Genomic DNA, 14,422 nt, shown 5'->3' on the forward strand with positions numbered 1-14,422 from the left:
AGGCAATTCTCTCTGCCACAATTGTGCATTGGAGATCCTGCTTTATCAGGCTGATTTCACGCTGAGACTTTTTACAGACTGTAAGGGGTTTTTTCATGTGAAATTCAGCTTGAAAGCAGACAAAAAGTGCTCTCAGCTGACATAGGTAGCAACAAAACAAATAAAAGAATTATGGGACAATAAAGCAGAAGATGATCACAATATTGCTGCAAAGAGCTACTAAAAGCTGGACAGTTGTAAACACATGAACACATGTGATTGGGTACAGAGTTTTCCCACACTGGACCAGGATCAGCTGAGAGTGGGAGCACACAGGAAGCAAAGTCTACAGGGAATTTAAACCCTGAGGAATCTCATCTGCTGTTCATCAGCCATCAGTCACTTCTGCACGCATGTACACACACACTAAAACTCTCAACACGTACTCTAAACAATGCAGTTTAAAATAGCATCTTACGAGTCAAAAATACAACTATTGGTAAGACACTATATCATGAGAATATTTCATTTCTTTACTCCTATTATTTTTGTAACAAATCCACCTTTATTGCCACGACTAATACTGAGTAATATCAAAGAAAGAGATGAAGGACTTGGTGAAACCGCTGAGACAAATATGAACCTACATCTGTAGTAACTCTGAGCCTGTTCAGTCGCAACCCTGAGCTTCCTCCCACATCTGTAAAGTTCAATGCGTCACGTAAGGAAAAGTGTTGTGGGACCCAGAAGGATGCATTCTTTCTCAAGAACACAGAAAAAACCAGAGGGGGAGGGCGACAGAGAGACGGAGAGAGAGAGACGTGCCACAGACACTTGATTAGTCTTTCACATGAAACGGGAGCGCAGCCTCTGCTGTCGATCACCTCCAGGATGAACCACAGACCGCTTGCAGTTCATCATGCCAGCCGGACTGCAGGTTACAGCGACAGCCCCAGAGCCAGGAGCCGTGATAACCTGCTCATGTACGATGATTTTGGAGAGGAAACGTGTTGCTCCGGACGATGCCTTGGGTAAGTCTGCCAGAGGTGTAGCAGGCATATATGCTCATCCTCTGCATCTTTTTGTTAAAATCATGGATAAGACTGACAGATTTTAAAAAGTTTGAAGGAGAAGATAAAACGTATTTGGACGCCTGATGGTAATTTTCACTAAATATTGCAAGCACAATGTTCTTCAGTTTGCATTCTTTAACTTGGAACCAGCAAAACAGCCACAGGTGCTCATTGGGTTTAACTCTAGGTGAGCGCTCTGGGATGGAGGGAGGGAGACTGATGTACATTAGAGAGTGTACTTCAGAACCCATGATCCATTAGTAAACGTAATTTAACTTATGAGTAACATAATGCTTATAATGTAAACCATTTTTTTTGCATTTCCTGCCTCGTTATTTACATTAGCCTCAGTGCTCAGTGCTACAGGATTTCTCAACCTCTTCTTATGCTCCTCTCGTCACACACTGATGTCTGCTTGGGAATCTTTTTGGTCGTTCTGATGCACTGAGTACTTCGTTTTTATGTGCAAACCTTGTAAGCCATCATGGCATAAACAACAAACCTCATATGATGTAGCAGAACAGAATGTTAGATAATGCATCTTAAAAGAATATTAAGAAAGAAATACAGAACCAGGAAAATGTTGTAACTTGATACTATTTCATCTGTTCTCTAGGTAAAAGTTAACTTACATCTACTAATTGCAGATTATGGTAGGCAAGTATATGAATGAGGTTAACTGTGATTCAGTGCTCTCTCACGGGTGTGTGGGTCTCTCTCTCATTACTTGTGTGGATAGCACACCTGCACCGTTCTGGTTGAGAACTACATTGTGTGTAAATTCATGTGTGGACCATACACCGAGTGTTTTTTGTGTTTCTGGCAGCCACAGTAACTCTGAGCGACAGCTTATGGCTCGTCTCACTGCTGCTAAACGACGCCAGGCTCTCCGTGGACCTGCCTACATGTTCTCAGCTCCCTCAGTCAGCCTGTCAGAGGTTGAGCAGCGTTTCCTGGAAGCAGCTGAATACGGGAACATACCAGAGGTGCGGCGTATGCTGCTGCATGTACCCAACTTGAACGTCAACGCTGTTGACTACATGGGCCAAAATGCACTGCAGCTGGCAGTGGCCAACGAACATCTGGAGGTGACAGAGCTGCTGCTGGGGAGGGCAGACTTGGCCAGAGTGGGCGACGCTCTCCTTTTAGCCATCAGTAAGACCTGATTATTTATGTATGGCCAAAAACACATAATATGGCAAAATCTCTATATCACTCAAAAGTTCCAAAGATGTCAGACACAACACATTGCTTGACTGGATGGAACCACAGTTATATAACCGTTTATCCGTTAATCTGTGTCCTTACATAGCTGTGTCTCTTTATGAGTCTAGTGACATTGCTTAATAATAATGATTAATTGCCTCAGTACTGTTAACCCCTCTGTACCACAGCCTCTGAGTCAAGTTTCTCATACATCCTGCAGCCACTCAGCCGCCTGCAAAAATGTTACCACAGTTGCATTGGCATTTTTCTGCTCAAACGGGCCAGACTTGGACCATTTCTGGTGAAATACTTTGTGTTTAGTTTGAGGAGATTGTTGATGACTACGTTTTTACATTTTACTTATTTCTTTATATTTTGCTAGGACAATGGGAATGTAGTGTATAAAGCAAAACGAGTGCAATTCTAACAAACTTCAAAATCAATGTTTGGTATCACCACCTTTATTCTTTAACATAGTTTCAGCTCTTGTAGCTTCATTCTCTGGTCTGTTGAAGGAAATTCAAAGTTTTACTTTGGATGTTGGCTGCCTTCTGTTCTCGTCAAGATCTCATACTGCTTAAATAATGCTGATGTCCGAGCTCTGGGGAGGCCAGTCCATCACTGATAGTATGCAAGTGTGTGTTTTTCTATACAGGTATGCTTTTACTAATCATTGGCAGTGTGTTTGGGATGACTGTCATGCTGAATAATGAAGCCACTGACAATCAGATGCTTTTCAGATGGTATTGCACGACGGATCAAAATTAAAAAGTTTACTTTTCTGTGTTCGTAATTTCATTGGTTTTAACAACATCTTCAACACCACTGTCTATGATGCCTGAAACCTTTAAAGACTCTCCACCAACTTACTGTTGTACGTCTCTGCTGACCTCCTTCATACATAATAATGATGATTTGAACCAGAATGTTCATATTTGGATTCAGTGCTCAATATGACCTGTTGCTAGAGATTTTCAGTCCACTTATTGGGAAATTTGGCAAACCTCAGTTTTCCTGTTTTCCTTCTTTAAGAAGGTCTTCTTGACAGCCACCCTTCCAATGAGGCCAGTGAACAGTAAATGGATCAGCTGAAGGTTCAGATGCGTCTCTCAGGTCTGGACTAAAAATGAGGGGAAAAGAAGCCAATGCCTAAAGAAAAACCTTTGAAAGGCCCTGAGAAATCCTGGAGAACTACTGCCCAAGACGACTAAACTTTGGCTTTTGCAAAATCCTGTCTAGCTAAGTTGCCAACATGCTAATTTAGCACGAGTACAAAAGACTAGACTTTTAGCCTCTTCTGTTAGCAGTTACAAGATTTAAAAGATTGTTGCTTTAAAAAAGACAATATTAAAGGTTGGTTCCATTGTTCAGGAAGGCTGAGGATGTATGTTTTCTTCTTTAGTAAGTCATCATTTAAAAAAAAAAAAATACAGGCGATGTAGTATTGAAAAACTGTGACCAACCTGAGTAGATAGCCTATATCAGGGGTTCTCCAAGTATGGCCTGTGGGATAACGGCGGTCCTTATCAAAATCTATTATGCACTGCAGGCATTGGAAGGAAAATATACATTTAATTTCTCCACAGTTTATGTTTTAAGGTAGTAAAATATGAGTTCAAAGGACCATTTTCTTTCAAGTTGAGCTATTCTGTTTGAGCCATTATGGCATGCTAACAAATGATTAGGAAATTTAACAACTACTTCAGTAATGGTTAAAAATACTTTAAACCAGCCCCCCCAAAAAACTGCAATAATGATCACAAACTCCAGCAAACTACCAAATGCTATGTAAGCTAACATTTTAGAGTTATCGTTAAGATTCAGCAATTTTAGCAACAGCAGTGTAAATGAAGTTGTACCACCAACAAGTTTGCTCCGTTTTTGTTTTAGGTAAAGGTTATGTTCGCATCACAGAGACTTTACTGGGCCACCCTTCATTTAGAGACGCCCGTCGTCTAACAGCAAGCCCCGTTCAGGCAGACATGTTGGATGACTTCTATGCTTATGATGAGGACGGGACAAGGTATGTGTGAGGAAGAGGTGTTTCATTACTTACATTTGTATATTTGTTTAAGGTAATAGCGGACACTTTATTAGGCACATTTGCATTTCAGGAAAACATTTGGAACATGCATAAACATGAAACTTTTTTAGATATGTATTGAGTATTTATTAAACACCTCAATGGTTTGTGTGATTCTGTCTTTCAGACACTTGAGCAGCTACTCAGTTTATGGTGGGCAGATGCTGTAAGATAAAGAGACAGTATTAGCCACAAATGTATCCAGTTATTGTGTGGTTAAGAGAAGTGTGGGTAGTGTATTTATGCGATAATCATGAACATGGGTGCTGATGGAAAGAAGGAAGTGGGGTGTGGGGGATGAGCATGTTATGAGCAAGGTGTGGCTTATCAGCAGCAGCAGACTCTTTCTTTTGCTATTGCTGCTTCATAAAGCTGTTGTGTGAAGTTTGCAAATTAAAGCTTCAATAAATAAAATAGCAAAACTTGTGTTTTATAAAAACAAGTTCCTGACATGCAGATCTCTCCTTAATATTTGGTTTCAAGGCTCGTTTTTGCTTTCATCATGCAGCTACATGCAGCTTTTTTTTTTTTCCACTGGCAACTAAGTTTGTTTGCATTAAAGAAACTAAGTTTAGAAGTCCTGGCAGATGGATTTAGCAGCAAATCATTTTCCTGTTTACAGTCTTTGTGCTAAGCTAAGCTAGTTCTGGCAGTAGCTTCATATGTGCTGATTGGAGATATTATATCTAATCTATCTCTGAACAAGAAAGCAGTTAAATATGTTCCACAACTGTCATAGTCTCATACGAGTCAACAACAAGAAGCTGACAATAGGGGGGTAGTGAGGTATAAATGGAAATGTCCATGCTTGGTGACGCAATGTAACTATGATGGATGCACTGACTGCTCCAGCTGCTGCTATTTTTTTTTTTTTTTTGCTTTTTTGCAGTTAGTTTGCAGAAAAGTTCATTAAATAAATTCATAACATTCATAAAAATGTTGAAACTTAAACCTCGTTTGCAGAAACGAAGCTAAGGCGAATGCTGATACTGCGTACTATCTGCATGTTTCTCTGTGTGTAAATTCCTGCAGGTTTTCTCATGACGTGACTCCAGTGATACTGGCTGCACACTGTCAGGAATATGAAATTGTTTACACCCTGCTAAGTAAAGGGGCTCGCATCGATCCGCCTCATGACTACTTCTGTGGCTGTGACTCGTGCAACTACCAGCAGCAGTTTGACTCCTTCAGCCACTCCCGATCGAGGATCAATGCCTACAGAGGACTCGCCAGTCCTGCTTACCTCTCCTTGTCTAATGAGGATCCAGTGCTGGCAGCACTGGAGCTCAGCAATGAACTGGCCATGCTAGCTAATATTGAGAAAGAATTTAAGGTACAAATACAACGACAAGAACAAAAATGCAAACACAAGTCCGGCAGAACTAATGTGCACTGTCTGTTATCACTGCTGTACACATACCCTAAAACATACCCATGAACATTTTATAAACCTTAAGAGAAGAACAGACGAGGGTCTAGATCCTGTGGTCACTGTTCAGATTTTTGGTTTGACACATAAACAACAGCTGTAATTATTGCTGGGCTCAGAGTACCAAAGTATGCTGTGGGTACTGTACAATAAATAAACAACAGGATGCCTGAGCAGAGATGTCCAAATACAGCCTACACATTTTTTTCTTGATGTTCATGCTGTGAAAAGTATTTGCCCCCTTCCCGATTTCTTATTCGTTTCCATATTTGTCACACTTGGAAGAACACAAAGGCTTGCTAACATTGCCAAGACTTTTGGGAAATATTCTGTGGGCTGATGAGACAGAAGTTGAACTTTTTAGAAGCTTTGTATCCTGTTACATGTGGCATAAAACTAGCAAAGCATTCCATAACGAAAACATGACAACAGCCAAACACGGTGGTGGTGATGTAGTGTGATGGTCAGAGGCTGCTTTGCTGCTTCAAGACCTGGATGACTTGCTGTTGACTTGATATATTCATGAATTCTGCTCTCTAACAGGAAATCCTGAAGGAGAATGTCCATTCATTCCCTGAAGCTCAAGAGCACTCAGGTTAAGCAGCAATGACATGGAGTGGCCTAGTCAAAGTCTGGTCTCAGACTTTGACTTTGACTAGACGGAGATGCTTTGACATCACTGTAAACAGACTGTTCAGGCTCAAACACCCTCCAATGTGACTGAATGACAACAATACTGCATGGAAGAGTAGGCTAAAAATTCCTCCACAGCGTTGTGAAAGACTCACTGTCAGCTTTCAGAAATGCATGATTGCTGTTTTTGCTACTAGAAATAGCACAAACAGTTATTAGGTTTAGGGGCAAGTGTGGATAGCTTTTTGCTCTCAATAAATGAAAACATCATTTAAAAACTACCTTTTGCATTTACTTGCATCTTACTAGCATCTTACCAAATCATCTCAAATGTTTCACTCCTGATGCACATTTCCTCCATCATGTTTCTAGAATGACTACTCCCGCCTTTCGAGCCAGTGCAAGGATTACGTGGTGGGCCTTCTGGACCTGTGTCGCAGCACGGAGGAAGTTGAGGCCATATTAAATGGAGAAACTGACTCGGACGATAGCTATGATGTACCAGGTCGCCCCTCCCTCACACGACTCAAATTAGCCATCAAATACGAGCTCAAAAAGGTCAGTGTGTTCTCAAACAGGCAATGACACAGCAGCAGGATAAAACATGGGTTTTCTGAGCAAGTTAGAAGTATTGCAAACATTTATCTGTGCTATGGGAGCAGCATAACCCATTTAGATTGATATCCTACTAAAAACTCTCATTGTCATTCCAGTTGTGGACGACATAGAGCCAAACTGATATGTTGGCCGATAACAGCTATTTGCCGATATATCAGTATTGGCAAATAATTTCCATTTTTAGGTTGATAAATGAAAACTAAAGAAGAGAACGAAGAAACATCGCTCAACTGTGTTGCGAAGGTTATTACATAAGTTTGCCACTAGAAGGTGCTCTGCAGCTCCCGTGTTGGAAAAGTATTCAGAACAACCAGCTGATCTGAGCAGAGTTGGGCAGAGTGTAAACGAGTCATGTGACAATAAAACAAGTTTATTTTTAAACTGCTTTGTTATACTATCTTAGTAAAAAGTAACTACACATAACACATTTTGGGGAATTTTTTTTTCTAGTGTGCCTGAAAGAAAAAAAAAAAATCGGCTAATATATCAGATTTTTAAATCACCAAATATCAGTAATGGTGTCTGTCTAAAAAATTCTATATGAGTTGGACTGTCCGTAACATTACTGCATGAGGGTAACAAACTTTTAAAATCAGACAAATATCCAAAGGTGAGAAAAACAACAACAACAACAACAACAGCTATGGATGCTGGGAAACAATGCCTAATTTTAAGATCAATTTAAAAAAATAGAAATGAAAAATGGAATTTATAGTGTGAAACATCAAAATGCTGTCGACAAGTGTTTTTAATATAAAGATATTTGTAGCACTTAGTCACGTTGAGCTGAGTCTGAACTCATCTGTCTTCATTTCTAATTGCAGCTGTCTGATGTAATAGTTTTAGAAGCCAATTTGTGTGGTTTAAATCATTAATCAGTTTGTAAAATGCCAGAAAATTACTCTTCATAAATCGATTAAATGTTCAGATCAATAAAAACAAAAATAAATCTGCTCTAGTTTCAGCTCTCAGGTGTAATGGATTTCTGCTTTTCTCTGTTTCAAATAAATAAAAATAGAATCACACTTTAAGGATTCTACCTTAAGCTTCCAGTAGCCTTTATGTCACGGTCCGGGGCAGCGGCCGTGTGAAGAGTGGAAAGGAGGACTCAAATGCAGCACTTACTCAGATGTAAAGGCGATTTATTGACAATATCAAACATAAAGTGGAGATGGCAAAACAGAACTAAGGATGAACTAAACTGGGTGAAACTACACAAAGGAGTGGCAAACCTGAACATGAAGGGAGAACAGCAGGGAGAGCACGCAGGGGATTTCACAGGGTATGAACACAGACGACGCGACGAGGAGCAGAGGAAATCACACACTATAAATACACAAAGAGACACTGGGAAATCACACACAGGTGGGGGAAACAGCTGGACCTGATTAACCTGACGAGACAGGGGAACACTAACACCAGGGACCAACAGAGGGAGCACAAACCCAGAACCCAGTGTCTAAAATCCCAAACACAAACCATCCCAAAACAGCCATGAATAATAATGAAAGTAATAACAATAAAGAACATAAACATAAAGTCACTGAGTCATGGTCGCAGGACCATGACACTTTATTTTCCCGTTTCCTTCTCCTTAACTCTTCTGTCCTACTTCTTTCATCTGTGCCTTTCAGTTTGTGGCTCATCCTAACTGCCAGCAGCAGCTGCTGAGTATCTGGTATGAGAACCTGCCTGGCCTGAGACAACAAACCACTGCCATCAAACTGCTGGTGGTGCTGGCGGTGGCTATAGGACTGCCTGGACTGGCTGTGGCTTACTGGATTGCCCCATGCACCAGAGTAAGTAATATTTACATCCATAAAGATCATTCACAGTACAAGCTTTCCTCTCACCCTTCCGTTATTCCATCTCTCATTCTCAGGTGGGAAAAGTGATGCGTAGCCCCTTCATGAAGTTTGTGGCTCATGCCTCATCCTTTACAATTTTCCTGGGTCTTCTCATCCTGAATGCTGCTGACCGCTTTGCAGGCACCACCCTGCTGCCAAACATGACACACCATCAGCTCCCGGGCAGCTCTGACCCTCTGCTGCTCTACCGCATGACTACAACACCCTTCACTTGGATGGAGATCCTTATCATCTCATGGGTCATAGGTGAGCATAAGATGATGATAGATAATAAAAAAGCAAACAATTAAAAAAACAACTGAACATCTGCCGAATCATGTCATTTGTGTTCTTGTGCTCCTGCTGCAGGTATGATTTGGGCAGAGGTAAAGGAGATCTGGAGTCAAGGACCAGGGGAGTACCTGGTTGAGCCGTGGAACTTCTTGGATTTTGGGATGCTCGCCATCTTCCTGGCTTCCTTTAGCTGCCGCTTCTCTGCGCTGAGACATGCTAACTTAGCACAGACCTCTGTGTATGCAAAATACACAACGCTGATTAATGTCACACTGCCTAAGGAGATACGCTACTTCACTATGGGTGAGCAGTTTCACATTTTCACACATCGCATGAACTAATTCAAATACCATGATGTGCTTGATTTATACAGCAGCAAATCACTTGAAAAGAACCCCCAACAACCAGACAACCCCCTATAAACAAGTACTTGGTGACAGTGGGAAGTAAAGACTCCTTTCTAACAGGAAGAAACCTCTAGCAGAGAGGGGTAGCCATGCGCCATGACCGATTGGGGGTGAGGGGAGAGTCTTTACAGGACAATCTGTGTTATAGTAGAGCCTTTACTTTACAATATTAAGCACCTTGAAGTGACTGTTGTTGTAATTTGGCACTGTATACATAAGATTGAATTGAAACAGAACAAAAGACACATGTTTCCTTCCTGCTGGGAGACACTGCCATGAGGTGATGTGATTGGCTGGAAACAACTTTTAGGCAGGTTGCAAGCATCAAAGTAACATCGGCAGAAATGCCAGAACCCAAGGTTTCAGAGCTGAAGATTGATTTATAAGGAAAAGATTCACTTCACTTGTTCATGGCTTTAATGTTGTGTCTGTTGTAGCTGTCAGTCTATAGATGTAAAAAGTAAAAAGTATCACTGTCGCCCTAGATTTTCCTGTGCTTATTGGCAAATTAACTTTTGTTTTTTCCTTCTCTTTAAAGAGAACAAGATGAAATTAAGCCGCGTGGCTAACACATCCTTTGTTAAATAGCCTTTTTAGTGCCCGGCTTGTGCTCATTTATCAAAATAATCTTCAGTGTGCCTTAAAACAATAATTGCAAGCTTTAATCAAAGGTGATTTTCTGACTTACGCTTGTGTTCTTTTGTAGCTCGTATCGAGTGGGTGGCGTCAGATCCCCAGTTGGTATCAGAGGGCCTGTACGCGGTCGCAGTGGTGCTGAGCTTCTCTCGGATTGCTTATATCCTCCCGGCCAACGAAAGCTTCGGTCCCCTGCAAATCTCTTTGGGAAGGACAGTAAAGGACATTTTTAAGTTCATGGTCATTTTCATCTTGGTCTTTCTGGCGTTCATGATCGGCATGTTCAACCTGTACTCTTATTACCTGGGTGCAAAACAAAATGATGCCTTCACAACGTAAGTCAATACCAGTGAACATCTGAATTTGTTTTTTTATCTATTTATTTTTTTCATCAACTTGCACAGACGAATTCATCATGAAACTTGATTCAATTCTTGATCAACAATGGATTACCAATCCAAACCAAGGATATCACCACAAGGGTTCACAGATATTTTATATCCTGATCCTTTCTAACTATTCTTATCCAAGATCTGAGAGCTGTTTCTTTGGTAGACCCACTCATTTTGTGGTTATTACAGTTAAAAGAAGCCCCAACATTTTTGTGGCTTGTCACCATTTAAAACCAAGCCCTTGGGACCCTTATCACTGGTTGTGGTTATAGTGTGGGCAAAACTTATCATCAGTGCACCCAGGAGGGATTTGATCTCCCTACAGCTGAAGAAGTTTTGAGTCCAGAAAAAGTTAAAGTATCTTGGATTTCAAAACAAAGAGCAAAATTATGTGGCAGCAATGAAAAGAATCTTGCATTTATCTTGGGACCCATTAGCACAAATAGTTACAGCTAAACCTTTACACAGTCATAATAGAGTATTATAAAAATATGACATGTTGCCTCAAAATCAGATTCATTGTGCCAAATAAATTCATGCTAAACTTGCATGTTTGTGCAATAATGTCAACACTATTCTGAATTATTCTGTAATTTTAACTCCAAAAAACATTTTGTCCTTCTGTTGATTTACTAAAAGAGTATCTCTGACGTTGATGGTGTACGGCTGGTTTGAATTCAAAAATAACTTCCCTCTGTTCTCCCTCTGTCCCTTTATTCGTCTGTGCATCCGTCCAGCCTGGAGGAGAGCTTCAAGACATTGTTCTGGGCTATATTTGGACTGTCTGAGGTCAGATCCGTAGTGATCAACAACGGACACAAATTCATCGAGAACACTGGTTACGTCCTGTACGGAGTTTACAATGTTACCATGGTGATAGTGCTGCTCAACATGCTCATTGCCATGATTAATAGTTCCTTCCAGGAGATTGAGGTAGGTCATTAAGACGGTAAATCATTCTGTGCCCCAGATGCATGCTTGAAAATATGAAGCATGGGCTGAAAAAGCAGCCCCACATGTAGCGCACGTTGAACTGGTACTTATATAGCACTAACTCTAACAAAGATTCACTACAAGGTTCATTCACCCAAGCACACACACATTCATAAAGAGAAATAATGTCATTTAAATTAAGATATAAAGAGAAGCAAATTACTTTAATTTATTTGTGTCACAGAATGTGAATACAACTAAATTAAATCAGGGCCTTTTCCTTTACCCAGCAATTATGCCTGTATAGACCCACCTGTGGGTAAAGTGTCCTGCTGTGTGGACTTGGTAAACCCCCACTTATCCCATCTGAGCCCCAATTAGGTGAGCCCACACAGGGTTGACAGCAGTGTTGGCCTTGGAGTCTCTATAAGAGTTTTCTGTAAGCCGCTGTGGGTTGCCCACAGAAAACCTACGTGAGCCCCATGTAGGCTAGCCCATGAGGGGCCCATAGCAGTTTTATCCCTTTGCCCTCCCAAGAAGTAATTCTGTGGGTGCTCCACAGTGGATGCATCTAATGTAGTGCCCATAGTAATTTTTTCCTTTTGGATTCCTGTGAGGATTTTCATATAGTGAGCTTACCCATAGAAAACCCTCACTAAAACACCTATGGGTTAGCCCATTAAGGCCCCACATTAGTTTTACCCCCTGGGCTAACCCATAGGTGTTTTCTGTGGGTAACCCATAGTGAATTTACCCTGCTCACTGCTTACTCAGGTCCACACTTCACCCATACCTACCCACTGTGTGCCCATGCGGGTATGTTTGCTGACACATTGTTTATAAAAAGGCGAGCCTATATAGGGAAACGTGATTATTGTGGAGAAGACGAAACTGTTGAACATATTTTATTACTTTGTCAGAGGTAGTATTAACCTGAGTTAGGATTTGAGTTTTCCTTCTTTTTTTTCTTTGAGGGCAAGTGGCTCCATAGTAATTGACATGTTTGCTTAACAAGCAAGAGATCCTTGGTTTTAACTTTGGGAGGAGACATAAATGTATTTGGAGTTGTGTGAGGAAGGACTGTTGTTAGAATCTGCTATGTCAATATGTGGAGACCCCTTGTGAATAAAGGAGTGGCTGGTCCACACTTCATACCAACTGGTGGTTGTAATGCACCACAGGCTTTTCCCCCTTCTGTACTGTCAAACATGTATATTTCCCTTCCCTGATACATTTCCCCGTTTTCGTCGTGATTTTTAATTTTTTTTAGGATGATGCTGACGTCGAGTGGAAGTTTGCTCGTGCAAAACTTTGGTTCTCCTACTTTGAGGAGGGAAGGACACTCCCTGTGCCCTTCAACCTAGTCCCCAGCCCAAAATCTATGCTCGGACTGGCCACAGGCATCAAGTCCTTGCTCCTGCAGTTAGTTGAAGGACACAGCAAAGAGAAAAATGAGACACAACTCAACCAGGTACCACACAGTATGGCGATTAATTCCCTAATATATCCAATGTTTATCCTTACGCAGCTTGAAAGGTAACATGATAGTTCAGCGTTAGTGGCAGAGCCTTAGCACCTCCCAGTGGTATTACTGCCACACCACAGAAATGTCACAATTCTGTTCAGCTAATTTGAGCTCAATTTTCCAGCTTGGAGTAAGCAAAAACTCAGGATATGGTGCTTCTACCAGCCGAACCAGATATCAGGCACGTGTTTGTGTATTTCACTGTTTTAAAACATAATTTTATTACTTGTTTTAATGTGTTATTTTTGCACAGAACATTTTGTTCATAATTCGAACCCCTTTCCCTTTACTGGTTACAGAAGATCATGAAGCGGCTAATAAAGCGGTACATCATCAAAGCACAAGCAGACAGAGAGAGCGATGAGATCACTGAAGGTAAAATAATAAAGAGCACCATTTGTCCTCCCATGCTGGCATCAACATTTTCTTTGATAGCTTTGCATCTATTTTTTTTTTTAATCCAGGAGAGCTGAAAGAAATCAAGCAGGACATTTCCAGTTTGCGATATGAGCTGCTAGAAGAAAAAGCACAAAACCTGGAGACGCTCGATGGGCTGCTGAAGAGGCTGGGAGAGATCAGTACGCCTTCATCATAGCAATGTCTGTCATAAGTGAAGAGCGCAAAGATTAAGTGCCTATTCACTGTCAAAAGATGCTGTATACATAGTGACACAACATTACTAACGATAAATGACAATGCACGTATGTGAATATAAACATTAAATATAAAAGGTCAAATGTATGTGACCGACAGTGTGATACACATTTTTTTGTAAAGTACAGACTCAATTTAAATATTCTATACTTATCTGCACACACACACACACACACACACACGGAGTACTGTCCAAAACTCACTACCTATCATTTCTTCATATTTTGCTTCCAGGTGGTCAGACCTTATTGTAATTTTTAAGCTGGTCTTAATCAATAGTTCTCCAGCTTTCTGAAGCTCTTTCAAAGTTTTTCATTTCATTTCACTAATTTTTCAGTCCAGTCCTTGTACCTGACCATTTTCATGCCATTTAACCCTGATCTATGAGTTATAAATCTAATTCAACATAGCAAAGAATACATTTAAATTGTACATTTAGGCATTTTGTTAGTAGCAGTCAATTGTTTTCCTTAATCAAATCTACAAAAAAAGCCAACGATAACACAGTTTGACAGGCATGAAATGGTACTTTTGCACCAACAATGTGATTCCTAAAAGATATATTCGTAAAAAAAAACTGGGATATCTTGGCATGGTGTGCAGTATATCCTCAAAATCTCCAATGGGCAGGAAACCGGACAGGTGAGGGTCAAAAGAAGAAGTGGCAGATCTATAAATTATCGACAGCACAAATGAAAAATAAAATCAGCAAA

General features: G+C 40.7%; 1 protein-coding gene across 3 annotated transcripts; it reads left to right on the plus strand.

The window, feature by feature from the left end:
- Window positions 1-604: 604 nt before the first annotated feature.
- Window positions 605-13,796, plus strand: trpc6a (transient receptor potential cation channel, subfamily C, member 6a). Of its 3 annotated transcripts, XM_082548358.1 has the most exons (14): window positions 605-1,010; window positions 1,879-2,207; window positions 4,149-4,281; window positions 5,374-5,674; window positions 6,776-6,961; window positions 8,656-8,820; window positions 8,904-9,135; window positions 9,238-9,465; window positions 10,276-10,540; window positions 11,335-11,530; window positions 12,801-13,001; window positions 13,180-13,236; window positions 13,355-13,430; window positions 13,520-13,796. In XM_082548358.1, exons 1-14 carry the CDS (start codon window positions 871-873, stop codon window positions 13,648-13,650), a joined length of 2,640 nt encoding a protein of 879 aa, XP_082404484.1. In that variant the 5' UTR covers window positions 605-870; the 3' UTR covers window positions 13,651-13,796. The 3 variants fall into 3 exon arrangements, with proteins under 3 accessions (XP_082404484.1, XP_082404486.1, XP_082404485.1); XM_082548360.1 differs by lacking the exons at window positions 605-1,010; window positions 1,879-2,207 and adding an exon at window positions 3,212-4,046; XM_082548359.1 differs by lacking the exons at window positions 605-1,010; window positions 1,879-2,207 and adding an exon at window positions 3,212-3,371.
- The last annotated feature ends 626 nt before the right edge of the window (window positions 13,797-14,422 follow it).

Source organism: Aulonocara stuartgranti (assembly GCF_965226115.1).
Source record: "Aulonocara stuartgranti genome assembly, chromosome: 10".
In the NCBI taxonomy this organism is placed as follows: Eukaryota; Metazoa; Chordata; class Actinopteri; order Cichliformes; family Cichlidae; genus Aulonocara; species Aulonocara stuartgranti.